The sequence below is a fragment of the Lolium rigidum genome, chromosome 3, assembly GCF_022539505.1.
Source record: "Lolium rigidum isolate FL_2022 chromosome 3, APGP_CSIRO_Lrig_0.1, whole genome shotgun sequence".
NCBI lineage: Eukaryota > Viridiplantae > Streptophyta > Magnoliopsida > Poales > Poaceae > Lolium > Lolium rigidum.
In genome coordinates, this window is record NC_061510.1 from 369296076 (window position 1) to 369312781 (window position 16706).

General features: G+C 49.5%; 1 protein-coding gene across 1 annotated transcript; it reads right to left on the bottom strand.

The window, feature by feature from the left end:
• Positions 1-2168: 2168 nt before the first annotated feature.
• On the bottom strand, positions 2169-2681 carry LOC124701460. The gene has a single exon (XM_047233522.1). It carries the CDS (start codon positions 2679-2681, stop codon positions 2169-2171), a length of 513 nt encoding a protein of 170 aa, XP_047089478.1.
• Between the last annotated feature and the right edge of the window lie 14025 nt (positions 2682-16706).

Below are 16706 nucleotides of genomic sequence, written 5' to 3' on the forward strand. Positions count from 1 at the left end.
GGTAAGAAGCTTAAAAAGCCATTTACCCATGGAAGTCTCTCCACATATTCTTCCTTGTTGTTTCCTCACCTTCTTCTGATGAAATCAACTTAATTTGAACGATCATGAGACCGTGTTATTAATTATGAAGCTCTTGACGTTTGGGGTCGCTCATTGCTCGTAAATCCAACTCAATACTACCTGGAGAAGAACAAGAAAAGGTGAATCCATTAGTGTCATACGGATCTGCGTGTGTTACAACTTGCAAGGAGAACCTAGGCGAACTTGGTGTGCAGAAACTATAATTCAGGATTTGAGTTGTGTATTGTTGTACGTGTGCAAGGCTCTTCAATCTTCCCTCTAGCCTTGGCCATCTCTGTGAAGATGTTGGAATCGAGCACGTCGTTGCCTTAAGCGAGCAGCTCGTCAACCATGTCAATGTAGCCTTCCTCAGCCTTAGAGCATCTCCAGTCGCGTCCCTCAAAAAGCGTCTGGCATAAATGATTTGGGGCACGTTTGAGACCGCGCCGGACAAAAAGAGACCAAAAATCTGTACAAAAGAGGCTCTTTCAGCCAGCGTCCCTCAAACAAGCGTCCGGATGCATGCATTTTAATAAGGGGACCACCCCATGCGGGAAAAGTAGGTGAGAGAAAGTGTGGGAAAGAGACTAGCATGTGCGGACCAGGGGCTGCATGCATGCATATGGGCTCTCATTTTGTGTCCGGCGTCCCCGGTAGAGACTCTATACATAGAGTCTCTACCGGGGACGCCGGACACAAAACGAGGCTCTAATTAGCTTTGGGGGACGCGACTGGACAGCTTTTTTCCCCATTTCTTGTCCGCCGTCCCCCAAACGCCGTTTGGGGGACGCGACTGGAGATGCTCTTATGCTGCCACCCACAACCCATCCTATCATAGTCGTCGACACGCTTTGAAATATACAAGTAAGAAGAGACAATGCCGAGCTAGTAGGCCATGGTGGTGCGATGGCGGCAGTGATGGTGGTGGTGGTGGTGGTGTGTGTGTGTGCGGTGGTGCGAGCTAGGCCTATTCCGACCGACGTCGCCAAGATCAACAAGGATGGTGGGCAGCAGAGAGGCCGAAAAATTATACTCGACCAAGCATGGGTCTCTTATATTAAGAGAGTTGGCCCCTTTCTACGGGCCGACTCTTATAATTTTGTTCCTCTAAAGATTTTAAGAATTCGGTTGGGGATGGTGGCGCAGTGGTGCGAGTTAGGCCTATACCGACCGGCGTCGCCAAGATCAACAAGGATGGTGGGCAGCAGAGGGGCCGAAAAAAATACTCGACCAAGCCTGGGTCTCTAATATTTAGAGAGTTGGCCTCTTTCTACGGGCCAACTCTTATAATTTTACTCTACAGATTTTAAGAAATCGGTTAGGTCTAGTTCAGAAAAGTAAATTCAGTTTTAGGTTCAGTTTGGCAGTTCAGTTTTTTGAAGTATTTTACAAATACTTCAGTTTTCCCGGAAAAAAATGAAGTATTGAATATTTCAAAACATCGTGGGAAGTTGGACCCACTCGTCAGACATAAAAGAGAGACTTGGGCGTCTGGCCCAGAGTTGAGAGTTGAGACAGGAGATGGCGTTTTGGCTCATAGGAGCAAATGCTCCTATTATACAAAATAATTAAACAATAATTTAAAAAATGTTAAAAAATTCTGACATAATTTTTTTGTTGTACATCGTGACATTCTATGTTAGTGCACAAGTTTTCATGGAGAAACAACATTTTATGTAGCGTGTACAAAAAAGATAAAAAAATGTCCTGTACGTAGTCGTGTTATAGCATCAAAATTTGTCTTTTTTACTGGAGCTACAAATTTTTATAGTTTCTTTTTTAAACTTGTGTACGAACATAAAATGTGTAGATGTACATGAAATTTTTTAGTTTAGAATTTTTTGACACTTCGAAATGTAGATTCACACAATGAGAGCAAATGTTCCTATGAGCCAAAGTGAATATCCCGTTGAGACAGCCCCTGGATCAGATCATCAGAATATGGAATGTGCCTACGCGTCTTTCTGCTTCCCCTACAACCTACAGTTGCTACAGCGAGCCAGCTAAGCTTCGCTAGATTAGCATTAGTCAAAGTCCCTAGTATACACGTAATTAGAATCGAGCTGTTTTTTTGGATCTCGATCCTCGCCGGACGAGTAGCCGGCTCGCTACTCTGCAATGGCTCCGAGGTCTGTCACGAAGTCCCGGCCCAGGCTGGCTGTCCTCCGCGAGCGCCGCCGGGACCCCTTCTCTCCGCTCCTCACAGGGGCGCCTCCGGCGGCCGAGTCCGGGAAAACGAGCGGGCCGTGGTGGTCGGCCCCCAGCGCGGCGCTGGCGCGGATGGCGAGCGCGGCCATCTCCTCCGCCCGCAGCGGACGCCGCCGCATGGCCGCGGGGAGCACGAAGTAGAGCTGCCCGGGCTGTAGCTCCTCGTCTGCAGCGACTGCCGCCACGGCGCCGCCGAGCTCGAGCCCGTCGGCGCTGCACAGGAAGCAAGCGCCCGCGCCGCCCGCGGCAGCAGATGCCGCAGCCTTTAGCGCATGCGTCGCTAGGGTGCCCCCGGGGAACCGCTGCAGCTCGCCGTCTGCTAGCACCACCCTCGCCGCTGTCGCCTCACCCACAGCGGCACCGCCAGTCACCGCCGCCACTGCCGTAGCCTCGCACGAGTTGCACGCGCCCATGGAGAAGTATTTTGTCGTGCGGAGATCGAGGTGAAGAGCTCGTGTAGATAGCTCGAGCTCTGCACGCAAGGCGGTGGTTGTGCTTGTGCTGGTAGCCTGGGAGGAGCAAGGCGTGCGCTGCGGGGTTTATATAGAGGCGAGGAGGTGTCGCGCCGACGGGGAGGACGCCGAGCTGGAGGTTGTTGCGGACAGCTTGCATGCGGGGACGCCTAGTGTAGGCGCCGTAAATGTGTGACACTGTGCATCGTGTCCTAGCAAGCTAGGGACGTCCCGTCCGTCTGCTACTCCGTAGTGGCAATGGCGTCGCCATGTGTGGATCTAGCTACCTCTCTGCATCCATGGAAAATTGGCGTTTCAGGGACCCACGGGTGACTGGCTGCTGACGTGTCGCTGAGAAATTGAATTGATCACTTGTTCTGATCATCCTTGAGCAAAACATGATGCTTAATCAATCAGAACCATTAGAAGCTTAGGAAGTGGCGAGGAAGAACCAAATGGGCAAAAGGAGAGGCATGATTGCAGAAGCGGCCGCTTGCATTGCATGCAAGATCATCATAAAATCGGCGGAGGTAGGATCCGCCAAAGTTGGAAACTTCGCGCCATTTTCTCTGCCCTGCCATGTTGGATTGAGATTTTCTTGGATCTTCTGCTCCAATGCAGTCCCAAAGATTAGGCTTAGGAGCATCTTCAACAGACCGATCCAAATCAGATGTCAAAAGCGACCGGCTGTACCATTTACGTTGGCCTGCGGATAGAAAAACGGTCATTTTGGGCTGGTCTAATGGCGTCAAAAAATGTCTTTTTTCGTCATGGTACTTTCTCAATCAAGAATAGAACACAGATACGTTTCTGGGAGGATGCTTGGTTAGACAATCCCCCTCTAAGTGAACAGTATCCCGCGTTATATAGTATCGTTCGTCGCAAGGGAGATACCATTGCCACAGTAATGACTACTTCTCCCCCGAATGTGACGTTCCGACGTGTTTTGCTAGGACAAAGGCTAGTGGCATAGAACACTTTAATTCAAAGGTTGGGGGATGTTATTCTATCACCTGAACCAGATGAATTTAGGTGGAATTTTACATGTAGATGGCTCTTTCTCAGTAAAATTCTTATACACCACCATAATCCATTCTGATTTACCGGTAGATAATAATAAGAAAATTTGGAAGATGAAGATACCATTAAAAATAAAAATATTTGGATGGTACCTTCGTCGAGGAGTCATCCTCACCAAAGACAATCTTGTTAAGCGGAATTGGCAAGGAAGCTCTCGATGTGTTTTTTGTCATCATGATGAAACTATTAAACACCTCTTCTTCCAGTGCCATTTTGCGAGATCTATTTGGTCTGTCATCCAAGTAGCGTCTACCTTGTCTCCCCCCACTAGTGTGGCCAATGTCTTCGGTAATTGGCTTCATGGCATAGATTTAAGGTTTAAGTTGCTTCTTAGGGTGGGGGCGCTGGCAGTTATCTGGGCGCTTTGGCTGAGTAGAAATGACAAGATTTTTAATGACATTAACTCCTCTTTGTTGCAGGTCATCTACAGATGTACAGGGATTCTTCGTTCGTGGTTACCTCTTCAGCGTATGGAGAACCGAGACCTATTTACGGAGGTCTGTACACGATTGGAGGCTACGGCGAGGGATACTTTTTCCCTCCATGGGTGGCAGCATAATCTACGGATTGAAGCCCCACCCACTCCTTAGGCGTTATATGATTCATCGTTCCGATATGTATCTCGCCTAGTTATTTTAGTTTGGCATCTTTATTTGGACTTGAGAGTCAATAATGGCTGTGTGCATCCTGGTTATGCAGAGGCTGGATGTAATTGCTTTCACAAAAGTAATAAAGCATCCTTTATCGAAAAAAGGAAAACGGTCATTTTGTTTACCACGCGTCCGTTTGGGTCTAGATGCCTCCAGCAGGCCTGACGCGTTTTTTTTCCCTTTTTCATTTAAACATGAATAGGAACATTACACAAACTAGTCATCAAAACATCTTGACGGTCATCTTGTTGCTGTGGTAGTTTCTGCGGCATATTTTTTTCCTTTTCCTCGTTGGACTCGTTGGTGTGGTAGTTCCTGCGGCAGAATGTTTTGTCAAACGCCTTGACGTTCATCTTGTCGTCGCCTTCGTAGAGGAAGGTGAGCAGGTAACCGGCCTCAATGTTGTGTTCGCGAGCGAACTTCTCCCACCCAATGTGCAGGTATATATTGCCCTTCCCGTCGAACCAAAGACCTCGATAGGCCACCGGCAAAAGCCGCAGTTGTCTTCCCCCTACTGCAACTCGGCATCGTCGAAGAACTCCATGAACTTATCCGAGAGCGGCTTCATGCCGACCGGGTCCTCGTCGATGCGGAGGAGAAACTCCAAACACCTCGCTTCCTGCAAAGACGATGATGACGCAGGCAACGACGAGCGTGGGGGCGATGCTGCGTCATGGATACGGGCCAAGGGTCTTGGTTCAAGAAGAATTGCACCATCATCCTCCAACACGATGCTTGATCTCACTTATCCATCTCTATCGTAAATTTCTTATTTGACATTGAAACTTACCTCCTTTTGCGCATGAATAAGGCACTATTTATGAGAACAACTTAATCACCTTAAAGTGGCTGCTTTTAGATATATTATTAATTTCTATTGCCTCTTTGATCTCATAAAATTGGCCTAATTAGGTGAAATTGGGGAGAAAAAACCATACTGCCACTACTGCATAGAAAAATATGCTCCACATAATTGTTCGAATTATGTGGCGCATATTGATATATGCGCCACAGAAATACACATTTATGTTTTGGATTTCCAAATTGTAGATTTTTAAAATATTATAATTTTTAAATTTTTAGAATCTTTTCCAATTTTTGAAGTTCAAGGATTTTAAAATTAGTTAATAAAATTCGAAAAATTTATATTTTTGAATATTTTTTAGATTATTTTGATTTTTTGAATTTTAGAATTTTTTGAAATGTTAGGATTTCTTAGATTCTTGAACTTTAAGGATTTTTTATATTTTTGAAAATCTTAGTTTTCTCAAATTTCTAAAAATATAGAATTTCTTGAATTTCTTTATTTTTTTACATTTTTCTGGAATTTTAAATTTTATTTTGGATTTTTTAATTTTTCCAAATTCCTTATGGAATTTGTGGCTTAAGTGGGATTATGTGATACTAATATCAATAAACTTTAGTAGCATAAGGGTAGCTGAATTAAATAGAACTTAGAAATTAAGTGTGCTTAGGTTGGTTCAATTTGATGATGGGTGACCTAGTGGGAAGTCATCATTTCAATATCAGTTAAGATATGTTCGCAGTGTTAATAGATGTTCAACAAATATTTAGTTTTTTGCACGTTATTATTTTTCATGGATTTTTTGATGTTTGATTTTTGAAGTTTTTGAGAATTCTGTGATGCATACGTGTGGATGCGCTACAGAAATGTGAGAATTTTGTGGCGCATGTAGACATGTGTCACAGAAATAAAATCTAGTGTAGTGACTTCTGTAGTGCATGGATATGCGCCACAGAAAGTCACAAAGAACGTGCGCCACAAAAAATGCAGTTTCCTACTAGTGCAGTCATGGCAGATCAAATGCATCGGGTTACTAGAGCATCCCGTGACCGGAACAGATATACTTGCCCGAACAACCATTTTCGTATCTATCCAAGCAGAACAAAACGAATACAAATGGTGTTCCATATGACCGGCAAGGGCCATGCTCAGTGGCAGCGTCTTCATTCTGGATGGCGGTCCTAGGACCGAGGAACAAACACAAAGGGCATGGCATCGACGGGGCGCCAATATTGCTTTCCCAATTTGGCCAGCCAATGGACAAGGGGGCATCCATGGTTGATGATGGTGAGGGAGAGGGCGTCGACGACGGAAAGATGAAGGGGTGAGCCAAAGGACCACCGGGTACACCGCCATGGCGGACCTCGTGTTGTGCCGCGCTTGATTGGAAACTAGCCGTGATCCTATATGCAGAGCCAAACAAAAAGGCAGTGTGTATTGGAGTAATGTCACCTAGGATTTCCATGAACATCGGCTACTTGCTCCCTTCCAAATTCGTATTGTACGAGCCCAACTTTTACTCCAAAAGAGGTACTTAAAATCCAACAAGATACAAACAAGTTTTGGGCCACGATCAATAACGTAGTGTCATACCCCGTGAGTCAACTCAGCGTTGCCGATGTTGGTAAGGCCTCGGCCTTTATTTTCAATCCAACAATGTACATGGCTTTCCACCATACCATAAACATCTACCGATTTGCATATTTGTAGGTGCCTCGTGCCTTGGACGTTTTCAAGACAAGTTGGAAGAAGGACTACCATATGGTTCATTGTTGGAGGGCGGTCAAGAATGCTCCAAAGTGGAGGTTTGGCTACGAGGCCTACAAGATCAGCATGAAGAATGGTGGAGCCGATGTGGCGGTGGCCCTAGATGGCAAAGACGAATCCCTAGTCAAGGGTCCCCTTCCATCTAGGCCAAAGGGCCACAAGGCCTCCAAGGTCGATCTCAAGTTCGATGCTTCAACTTGCATTGAGCGAGAAATTGAAGACGATGATGGACGAGAAAGAGGAGGCCATTATCAAGAGGGAGGAGAAGCGACGTCGAGAGCAAGAGGCCACATGTGCCACTTTCATCGACCTCACCAAATAATCTTTGCAAGCCCAAAATTTTGACGCCGAGGCCAAGTTGCTCGGGGAGGAGAGCCGAATCATGCTCGCCAACCTGAGCATTATTGATGCGGGCCAAAGGGCATGTTTCGAAAAGAAACACACCATCATGCTCCAAATGTGATGCTTGATCTCACTTATCCATCTCTATCCTATTTTTTCTATTTAACACTGAAACTTGTCTCCTTTTGCACATGGATAAGATACTATTTGTGAGAACAACTTAATCTCTTGAAAGTGGCTCCCTTTTGGGTATATTATTAGCTTCTATTGCCTCTTTTATCTCATAAATTGGCCAAATTATGAAATTGGGGAGAAAAAAACCATATCAGCCATGGTAGACCAAATAGTTCGGGCCACTAGGGCAGCCCCCGACCGAAACGGATATACTTGCCCAAACAGCTATTTTCGTATTTACGATCCATTGCAAGCAGCAGAATAGAACGGATATAAATGGGGTCTCAAATAAATCGGGCTGGTGAGATGCCCAAACCATCTTCCTCGTTCACCATTAGTCTACTGTCTAATCAGCTGGCAATTCGCGAGAGGCTGGATGGTAGATGCCAAACGTACGGGGGAAGATTGAAAGTAGACAGTTAGTTTGTTATTCTTTCCTTCGATCAGACAAATGGATTTAGTTAGTTAATGTACGCAACAAGAAAATAATATTACTACTCCCACCGCCAGATTACTCGCGTGAGCATTACATTACGCAACTAACCTTTTCCTGCAAGATTCCAAGTGCAACGATCGCAACTCCCAACTTGCGCTCAGCTCAGTTCGATCAGTGCTCTGAACCAGGCTTGTGCGCTGCAGCGCCAGGCTTGTGGTCAAACAAGTGGATTAGTTTAGTGCTGCACTCCAAGTCTCCAACACAGCGGCAACAACGTCTGTTTATTTAACGAAAATCAGACTCTGTCAAGCCCATAATGCAACGCATGCAGCCGCATAAGTGTAAACACTTGAAGAAAAGGTTCCTCCTGTTCGGTGACGTGCAATCACGCAGGATCTAGTGCCAGCTCGTCGCTGCTCTCCGGCGGGCCGACACCGGAGGGACACGGCGGTTCTCGCTCATGTGCACGCCGGCCGGATCCAACTCGACTAACCGAATACTGGTATAATACAATACCCTGCTGTGCTGATGGCTTCCTTCTTGTTTGTTGACTGATGCGTCTTAACATGCCGCTCTCCGTCAGATCAAACGAGGCTGAAATAGTTGGCTCACGGCAAGGGATTTAACAAAGATTGGGATCGATTCTTATCTCGTGGTGCTGTCACAGATCGTTTTCATTGCCAATTTGGCATGTGGGTTCTGAACGTGACTTCCTTGCCCGCTTTGTAATCCTTGGATCTCTCTCCGGCCGACTGTTCCTGCCGCGGCTACGGGGCGCAGTACGAACTATACGGCAATGCTGCAGACGGCTACCTGCTGCCTGCGTACATGCATTATGCATTTGCCCATTTACACATTGCAATCGCGGGTCGACAGTCTGTCGATACACGAACACAAAACAATGCTGAGAGTTGCGATTACCTCTTCTTCACTCAACAGCTAACGTACGTACAGTCGTACACTGCCTCTCCTGTTGCAGCCATGCCTCAATAATTTCAGCCGGTCTCCTCTGATAGAAACAGCTAACTTTTGAAGCAATTTTTTAAAAAGAAAAACAATGCCCAAGCAGCTAAGGCTGGTGCCAATGCATAGCCTCACTCTCACCCGCCACGTCAGCTTTTTCCCTCACTCTCACCCCACTCTCACCCCACCTTGCCAATGCATGGGCTATAGTGAGAGCTCTCACTTCTCTCTCCTCCACATCAGCTTTTCTCTCTCCTCGACATTAGCATTTCTTTTTCAGATTACAATATTAAAAATAATGCAAGGAAATTATTTTATTGAACTAAAATTGTTACCGATTACATCATAAAAAAAATTACATAAGAATTTGAAAAAATTACATAAAAATTTGAAAAAATTACATAATCTAGGCATTATGAGCCCACACATGCTCTATCAAGTTGAGAGGAGTGGAAATGGAGAGTGGAAGAGATGAAATGGGTGTGGAGTGAGTGAAACCATATGGAGGTATTTATAGAGGGGGGCTGAAATTTTAGGGTTTTTTTGAAGTACCAACGGCTACCCCAACAGCTAGCTGAGGTGGACGAATCAGATCGCGCCACCTCAGCCACTACCGCCCCTCTCTCGCCCCTCTCTCGCCCTCTCTCGCCCCTCTCTCGCCCTCTCTCGCCCGCACTATCGCCCGCCCCACTCTCGCTCCGGCTCGCCACCGTGCCGCCCCGCCTCTCGCCTCGCTCCCGCCTCGCTGTCGCCCCCAACGCGGGCGGGAGCCGGGCGGCAGCGGGCGGTACCGCCCGGCGCCAGCCGCAGCGCCCCGCGCTCCCGTCCCGCCCCACTCCCGCCCCTCTCTCGCCCGGCGGCGGGCGGTACCGCCCGCGCTGCTGCCCGCGTTGGCACCAGCCTAATAAGTCCTCCAAATACTGTACCGTTTTCTCTGTATCGAAAAAGAATATAGTGCCATTTTTATGCTCCCATTCGATAAAGGCGTTCAGCTCAGGTCCAGTTCCGAACTTCTGATCAGTGGATGCCGATTAGCTCCGTCCGAATAACTTCTGTTCAGTTGTTCGACTTGGGCGTGAGTCATCCATGGACATAGTCGTGTCTAGTAGATGGTACGTATCACGATTCGATCAATATGCCGTATTCCAAGACAATATGCGACAGATTGTTCTTATCTAATCTTACTGTCAGTACACTTTTCATTCACCCTGCCGATTTGTTTCCAGCACAACTCTTATCTATATATGTACTTCTGTACCAACATAAAGGCACGAGCTTTACTGGATCCAATTTATCCGAGCCGTTCATCTAAGTCCTATTCAAAGGCTTGCGAAATAAGAGCATCTCCACTCGTCTCCCCGAACAGGTCCCCGGCGTGCTAATTTTTCATCCGGACGGCGAAAAATGGCCCAGCCGCGCCCCCGGTTCCTCGTTTTTCGTCGGATTTGGGCCTTCATCCATCCGGCGAGCCCACGCCAACCCCGGCTTACCGGGGAGCGCTCGGGGAGTCCGGACGAAGTGAAAGCGCGCGAAACCCCGAAAAATCTATCCCGCGCTTTCGCTTCGGCTTCGCCGCAGAGGTGGACCCGGCCGGTCAGCGGCACACACATCGTCTTCTGCGCGCAGTAAAGGCTGCCGCCGGTCAGCTCGCCGCGGACGCGTAGCATTCCATGCGGCATTAAATCGCCGGCTCCAGCCCCGCCTAAATACCCCGCTCGCCGCGACGCGTAGCACCACTCTCCCCCTCTCCCCTCGACGAGATCCATGGCGTTCAACGACGAAGATGGCGCGGCCAACTACGGCTTTCCCCGCCGGTCGCTCCACGCGTGGGAGGGGCACCTCCTCCACCAGGCGGGGTACCCCTGCCCGCCGGACACGAGGCCCCCCGGCGAGTGGCGGCTAAGTGCGGGCAGCGTGCCAATCCCGCCGCCGCCCCAGGGACACGCCCTCGACGTCGCCATCGAGGAGGTCCGGCTGACCTTGTCGGACTAGGACCGCGCCGAGCCACGCTACCACCCCGACAACTACACGGCGTGGAACTCCTACTTCCTGCGGCGGTGGGAGCAGGAGCTCGCCTCCTACGACGGCCCGCCGCCTCCGCCTCCGCGCAACAACGCCGCGGGGCGCCGGCGTTGGTGGAGCGCGCCGGGTCGGACGCTCGAGGCCGTCCTCGAACACATAGAGGGCGGCAACTATCCCCTTCCGACGATGCCCCCGCTGTCGAGGGCATCGGCCAGCCGCCGCCGGGGAAGCGCCATCGCTGCCAGCTCGTCGTCGTCAGGTTCGGCGTCGAGGTCGACGCCGATCTCCAGGTCGGCGCCATCATGGGCGCCGGTGAAGACGGAGCCGCCTTCCCCGCCGAGCAACCATGCGCGCAGCGGCGGCGGGATCGTCATCCGCGAGCCCTCGACGACACGAGGACGCCTCCGCCCCAAGCGCGAACCAGACACCTCCGGCGAGCGGAAGCGCAAGCCGGCGAAGGTGAAGGTGGAGGAGGCCAACGACGCCGAGGACGCCGCGATCCTCGAGGCCGTCATAGCGAGGTCCCTCCAGGACCTCGTCCCCACCGACAACGCCATGCCTGGTCGAGGGAGCAGTGGGAGAATGAGGAGGTGGAGTGATACGTCTCAAACGTATCTATAATTTCTTATGTTCCATGCTAGTTATATGACAATACTCACATGTTTTATATACACTTTATATCATTCTGATGCATTTTCCGGCACTAACAAGATGCCGAAGCGCCAGTTCCTGTTTTCTGCTGTTTTTGGTTTCAGAAATTCTACACAGGAAATATTCTCGAAATTGGACGAAACAAAAGCCCACGGTCTTATTTTTCACGGAGCTTTCCAGAAGTCCGAAGAGTAGACGAAGAGGGGCGACGAGGCGGCCACACCCTAGGGGGGCGCGGCCCCACCCCTGGGCGCGCCGCCCTATGGGGTGGGCCCCTCGAGCGTCCCCCGACTCTACCCCTTCGCCTATATAATCTCTCCGTCAGGAAAACCCTATCACCGAGAGCCACAATACGAGAAAAGTTACTGAGACGCCGCCGCCGCCAATCCCATCTCGGGGGATTCTGGAGATCGCCTCCGGCACCCTGCCGGAGAGGGGAATCATCACCGGAGGGCTCTACACCACCATGCCCGCCTCCGGATTGATGCGTGAGTAGTTCATCCTTGGACTATGGGTCCATAGCAATAGCTAGATGGTTGTCTTCTCCTCTTGTGCTATCATGTTTAGATCTTGTGAGCTGCCTATCATGATCAAGATCATCTATTTGTAATGGTACATGTTGTGTTTGTTGGGATCCGATAAATATGGAATACTATGTCAAGTTGATTATCAATCTATCATATATGTGTTATTTATGATCTTGCATGCTCTCCGTTGCTAGTAGAGGCTCTGGCCAAGTTGATACTTGTGACTCCAAGAGGGAGTATTTATGCTCGATAGTGGGTTCATGCCTCCATTGAATCTGGGACAGTGACAGAAAGTTCTAAGGTTGTGGATGTGCTGTTGTCACTAGGGATAAAACATCAATGCTTTGTCTAAGGATATTTGTATTGATTACTTTACGCACAGTACTTAATGTAATTCTCTGTTGTTTTCAACTTAATACTGGAAGGGGTGCGGATGCTAACCCGAAGGTGGACTTTTTAGGCATAGATGCATGCTGGATAGTGGTCTATGTTCTTTGTCGTAATGCCCTAAGTAAATCTCATAGTAGTCATCATGATATGTAGGTGCATTGTTATGCCCTCTCTATTTGTCAATTGCCCAACTATAATTTGTTCATCCAACGTGCTATTTATCTTTTTGGAGAGACACCACTAGTGAACTATGGACCCCGGTCCATTCTTTTACATCTGAAATACAATCTACTGCAATCTCTATTCTCTGTTGTTCTTCTCAAACAAACATCATTCTCCACACCATACATTTAATCCTTTGTTTACAGCAATTCGGTGAGATTGACAACCTCACTGTTAAGTTGGGGCAAAGTATTTTGATTGTGTTGTGCAGGTTCCACGTTGGCGCCGGAATCCCTGGTGTTGCGCCGCATTACACTCCTTCACCAACAACCTTCACGTGGCCTTCATCTCCTACTGATTCGATAACCTTGGTTTCTTACTGAGGGAAAACTTGCTGCTGTACGCATCACACCTTCCTCTTGGGGTTCCCAACGGACGTGTGCTTCACGCGTTATCATGGAGCGGCAGGCTCGGCTCCTCGAGGACGTCGCTCGCTACCGCCGGCCTGCGACTCCTCCGTCCGGTGTCCCCGTGCCCGTCATCGACCTCGAGGAGTCCGACGACGACTGGTACAGGCCCTCGCCGTCCCCGTCGGTGGCCGGTGGGGAGACCCCGGCCAGGGCACCAGCAGCCAGGCGCCGATGGCGCCACCGCGTTCCGATGATGGCGGCGACGGCGACGAGGGCTACATGGTGTTCTACCGCCATTTCGACATGTAGAGCGCCGTGTTTTAATATTTTAATTTGTATCCCCCGGCCGAAGTCGAAATATATTCGAATTCGGCCTCTATGTATGAACTTCGCCCTCTATATAGTAAATATCATTAAATTTAGTCTAAATTCAATCATTTTCCACCGTATTTTGTCAAGTTTTCGTTTTTCAAATTTAGATCGGCGAGACGCCTGAGATCGCGGCTGGGAAACTGGTCCTCCCCACGCCAAATTTACGTCCAATCCGGACGTAAATTACCCCGGATTTCGGCGTGGGGAGGGCAAACAAGTGGAGATGCTCTAAGTCAGATAAACATGATATTATATATTGTTTCCATATTTATGGTGTGTACACAATTTACAATACTAGCAAAGTAGCAACTATCGTATTATGTGAGATTTACGCATTAATCAATTTTTTTACGCAGGTTTGAATTCTACTACTTGCCATGTCGATGTCCCTGTTAGAGTTGTATTTGGCATTGTATAGATATATGTGTGTGTTCCGGTATGATCTACCGTGTGTATACTTGTTGTACAAGTCTTTTCCCATATATAATGATGCCAGCCGGTTTGGGGCAAACCACGGCAAACAATTGTTTTTGACTTGGTATCAGAGCGACCGATCCACCTAGGGTTTTCTCGGTCCTCCTTCGAGACGCTGCCGCCGCGCCTTCGTAGCGCCGCCGCCGCCTCTCCTCCGTGCAGGCTTTCGCCGCACCGTGCTGCTGTCCTCGCGCGAGATGACGTCCGCGCTGCAGCTCTCCACCTCCGCCGGCGTGTTGGCTTCCGCTTCCGCTCCATCTATCCCCGCCGGCGCCATCATCTCTGCCCCCACAGGTTCCACCCTCAACACCATCACGGTCCGCCTCGACCGCTCGAACTTCCTGCTTTGGAAGATGCAAGTCGTCCCCAACATCGCCGGCCAAGGATGGTACGGCTTCCTGGATGGCTCGGCTACGATGCCGCCGGCTACGGTCACCGAAGGATCAGGTGCCGATGCCGTGACCAAGCCCAACCTGGAGTACGCCAATTGGTTCTACACCGATCAGCGGGTTCTTAGCATCCTCGTCGGCTCTATGAAGGAGGAGATTCTCGGCCACCTTGTCGGCCGCAGCACATCGGCGTCCGTGTGGGGATGCCTTATGACCATGTTCTCAGCTCAGAACAGGGCCGGAGCGCGCCAGATGCGGCGCCAACTGACGTCGGAGAAGAAGAATGATCTCACCGCCGACGCCTACTTTCACAAGATGAAGGGATATGCCGATGCCATGGCCATGGCCGGCCACCCTATAACCGACGACGAGCTGGTGGACTACATCATCGTCGGTCTCGGGCCACGATGCGCGTCCCTTCAGCACTCTCTCACGGTGCTTGCTGCCGCCGGCGCCGATAACCTCAGTTTGTCGGCGTTCTACTCCATGCTGCTCAACTGCGAGAAGATCAACGAGCAAAACTTCGCAGCCCCCGAGTTCTCCACCTCCGCCAATGCTGTGTCTAGGCAAGGCGATGCAAACCGTGGGGGAGGGCGTCCGTTCGTTGACAATAACGGGGGTCGCTTCGGCAGCCGCCCAACCGGCCAGCCTTCCGGTGGTGGTCAGCAGCAGCAGCCACAGGGTCAGCGCGGCAACCGTCCCAATCAAGGGGGCGGTGGTGGTGGCGGCAATGGTGGTGGCGGCAACAGCGGTGGTGGCAAGGGCGGCCGCCGTCGCAATAGGCCACAATGCCAAATTTGCACGTACTGGGGACACGACGCACTCCAATGCAAACAGCGTTTCAACCTGGCGTTCCAGTACGAGGACAACCGTGCTGGTAATTCTGCCGCCTACCAGGCAGGCACCGGTCAGTCTTGGCTCTTCGACACCGGCGCTACTGATCACCTCACCAACGACATGGGCCGGATGACTGTCCAGGAACGTTACACCGGCACGGACCAAGTGCAAGTCGCAAACGGTTCAGGTTTTTCTATTACGCATGTTGGTCACTCTCGTTTACCTGGTTCATCATCACCTATTGAACTCAAAAATATTCTTCATGTCCCTGGACTTAGCACTAACCTGCTTTCGTCTATCGCCTTGTGTCTGACAATGATATCTTTGTTGAGTTTCATAAATATTTTTTCTTTGTCAAGGACAAGGTCACGAAGAGAATACTTCTTCGCGGTAGGAGTCGTGGCAGTCTCTACCCTCTTCCTTTCAATCGTGTCTCGGCCTCTGGACGTCAAGCATCTTCTGGCATTCGGCTGTCTTCCGAGCAGTGGCATCGGCGTCTTGGTCATCCTTCAAATAAAGTAGTTCATCAAATTGTTAGCTCCAATAATTTACCTTATTCCTCAAACATTAAGTCTTCCGTGTGTGATGCTTGTCAGCGTGCTAAGAGTCATCAATTACCTTATAATTACTCTACTCGTGTGTCTACATCTCCACTTGAGCTTATTCATTCTGATGTTTGGGGTCCTGCTTTGCCTTCTTCGGGGGTTTTAAGTATTATGTGAGCTTCATCGATGATTATAGTCGCTACTGCTGGATTTATTTGATCAAACATAAATCTGATGTTGAGAGTATTTTCTATACCTTTCAGAATCACGTTGAGCGCCTCCTTAATGCCAAGATCCGCTCAGTTCAGTTGGACTGGGGCGGTGAGTATCATCGTCTCCACGCTTATTTTCAGCGCACCGGCATTGCTCATCGTGTGTCGTGTCCTCATACTTCTCAACAGAACGGTATCGCCGAACGCAAGCATCGTCATCTTGTCGAGACGGGCCTCGCTCTTCTCGCCCACTCTTCCCTACCCCTTCGGTTTTGGATGAGGTGTTTCTTACTGCTTGTTTTCTTATCAATCGGATGCCTACACCGGTAATCAATAATGCCACACCTGTTTTTCGCCTTCTGAACATGCTTCCCGAGTACTCGTTTCTTCGCACCTTTGGTTGTGCGTGTTGGCCTAGTCTGCGTAAATATAATTCTCGTAAACTGGAGTTTCGGTCTCGGATGTGCGTGTTTCTTGGATATAGTCCCATGCATAAAGGCTACAAGTGTCTAGATCGGTCCACTGGTCGTGTCTATATTTCTCGCGACGTTGTGTTCGACGAGACTGTTTTTCCCTATGCTACTCCCGGTGCCACAGTTGATGTGTCTAAACTGCTTCCAGTGTCGTTTCCTCCTGATGAACCAGTTACACAGAGTACTGACACGCGCAATTATGACATCACCTTGTTACCGGCTAATGCACCTGGTTGTGTTGTTAGTTCTCCTGTGCAGGTTTCAGCGCCTTCGGTCTCACCAATTGACGCCTCTGCCTTGGATCA

What these genes read in the sequence shown, in the direction of transcription:
- LOC124701460 (XM_047233522.1), bottom strand. Translation starts at nt 2,681, where the DNA reads ATGGGCGCGTGCAACTCGTGCGAGGCTACGGCAGTGGCGGCGGTGACT.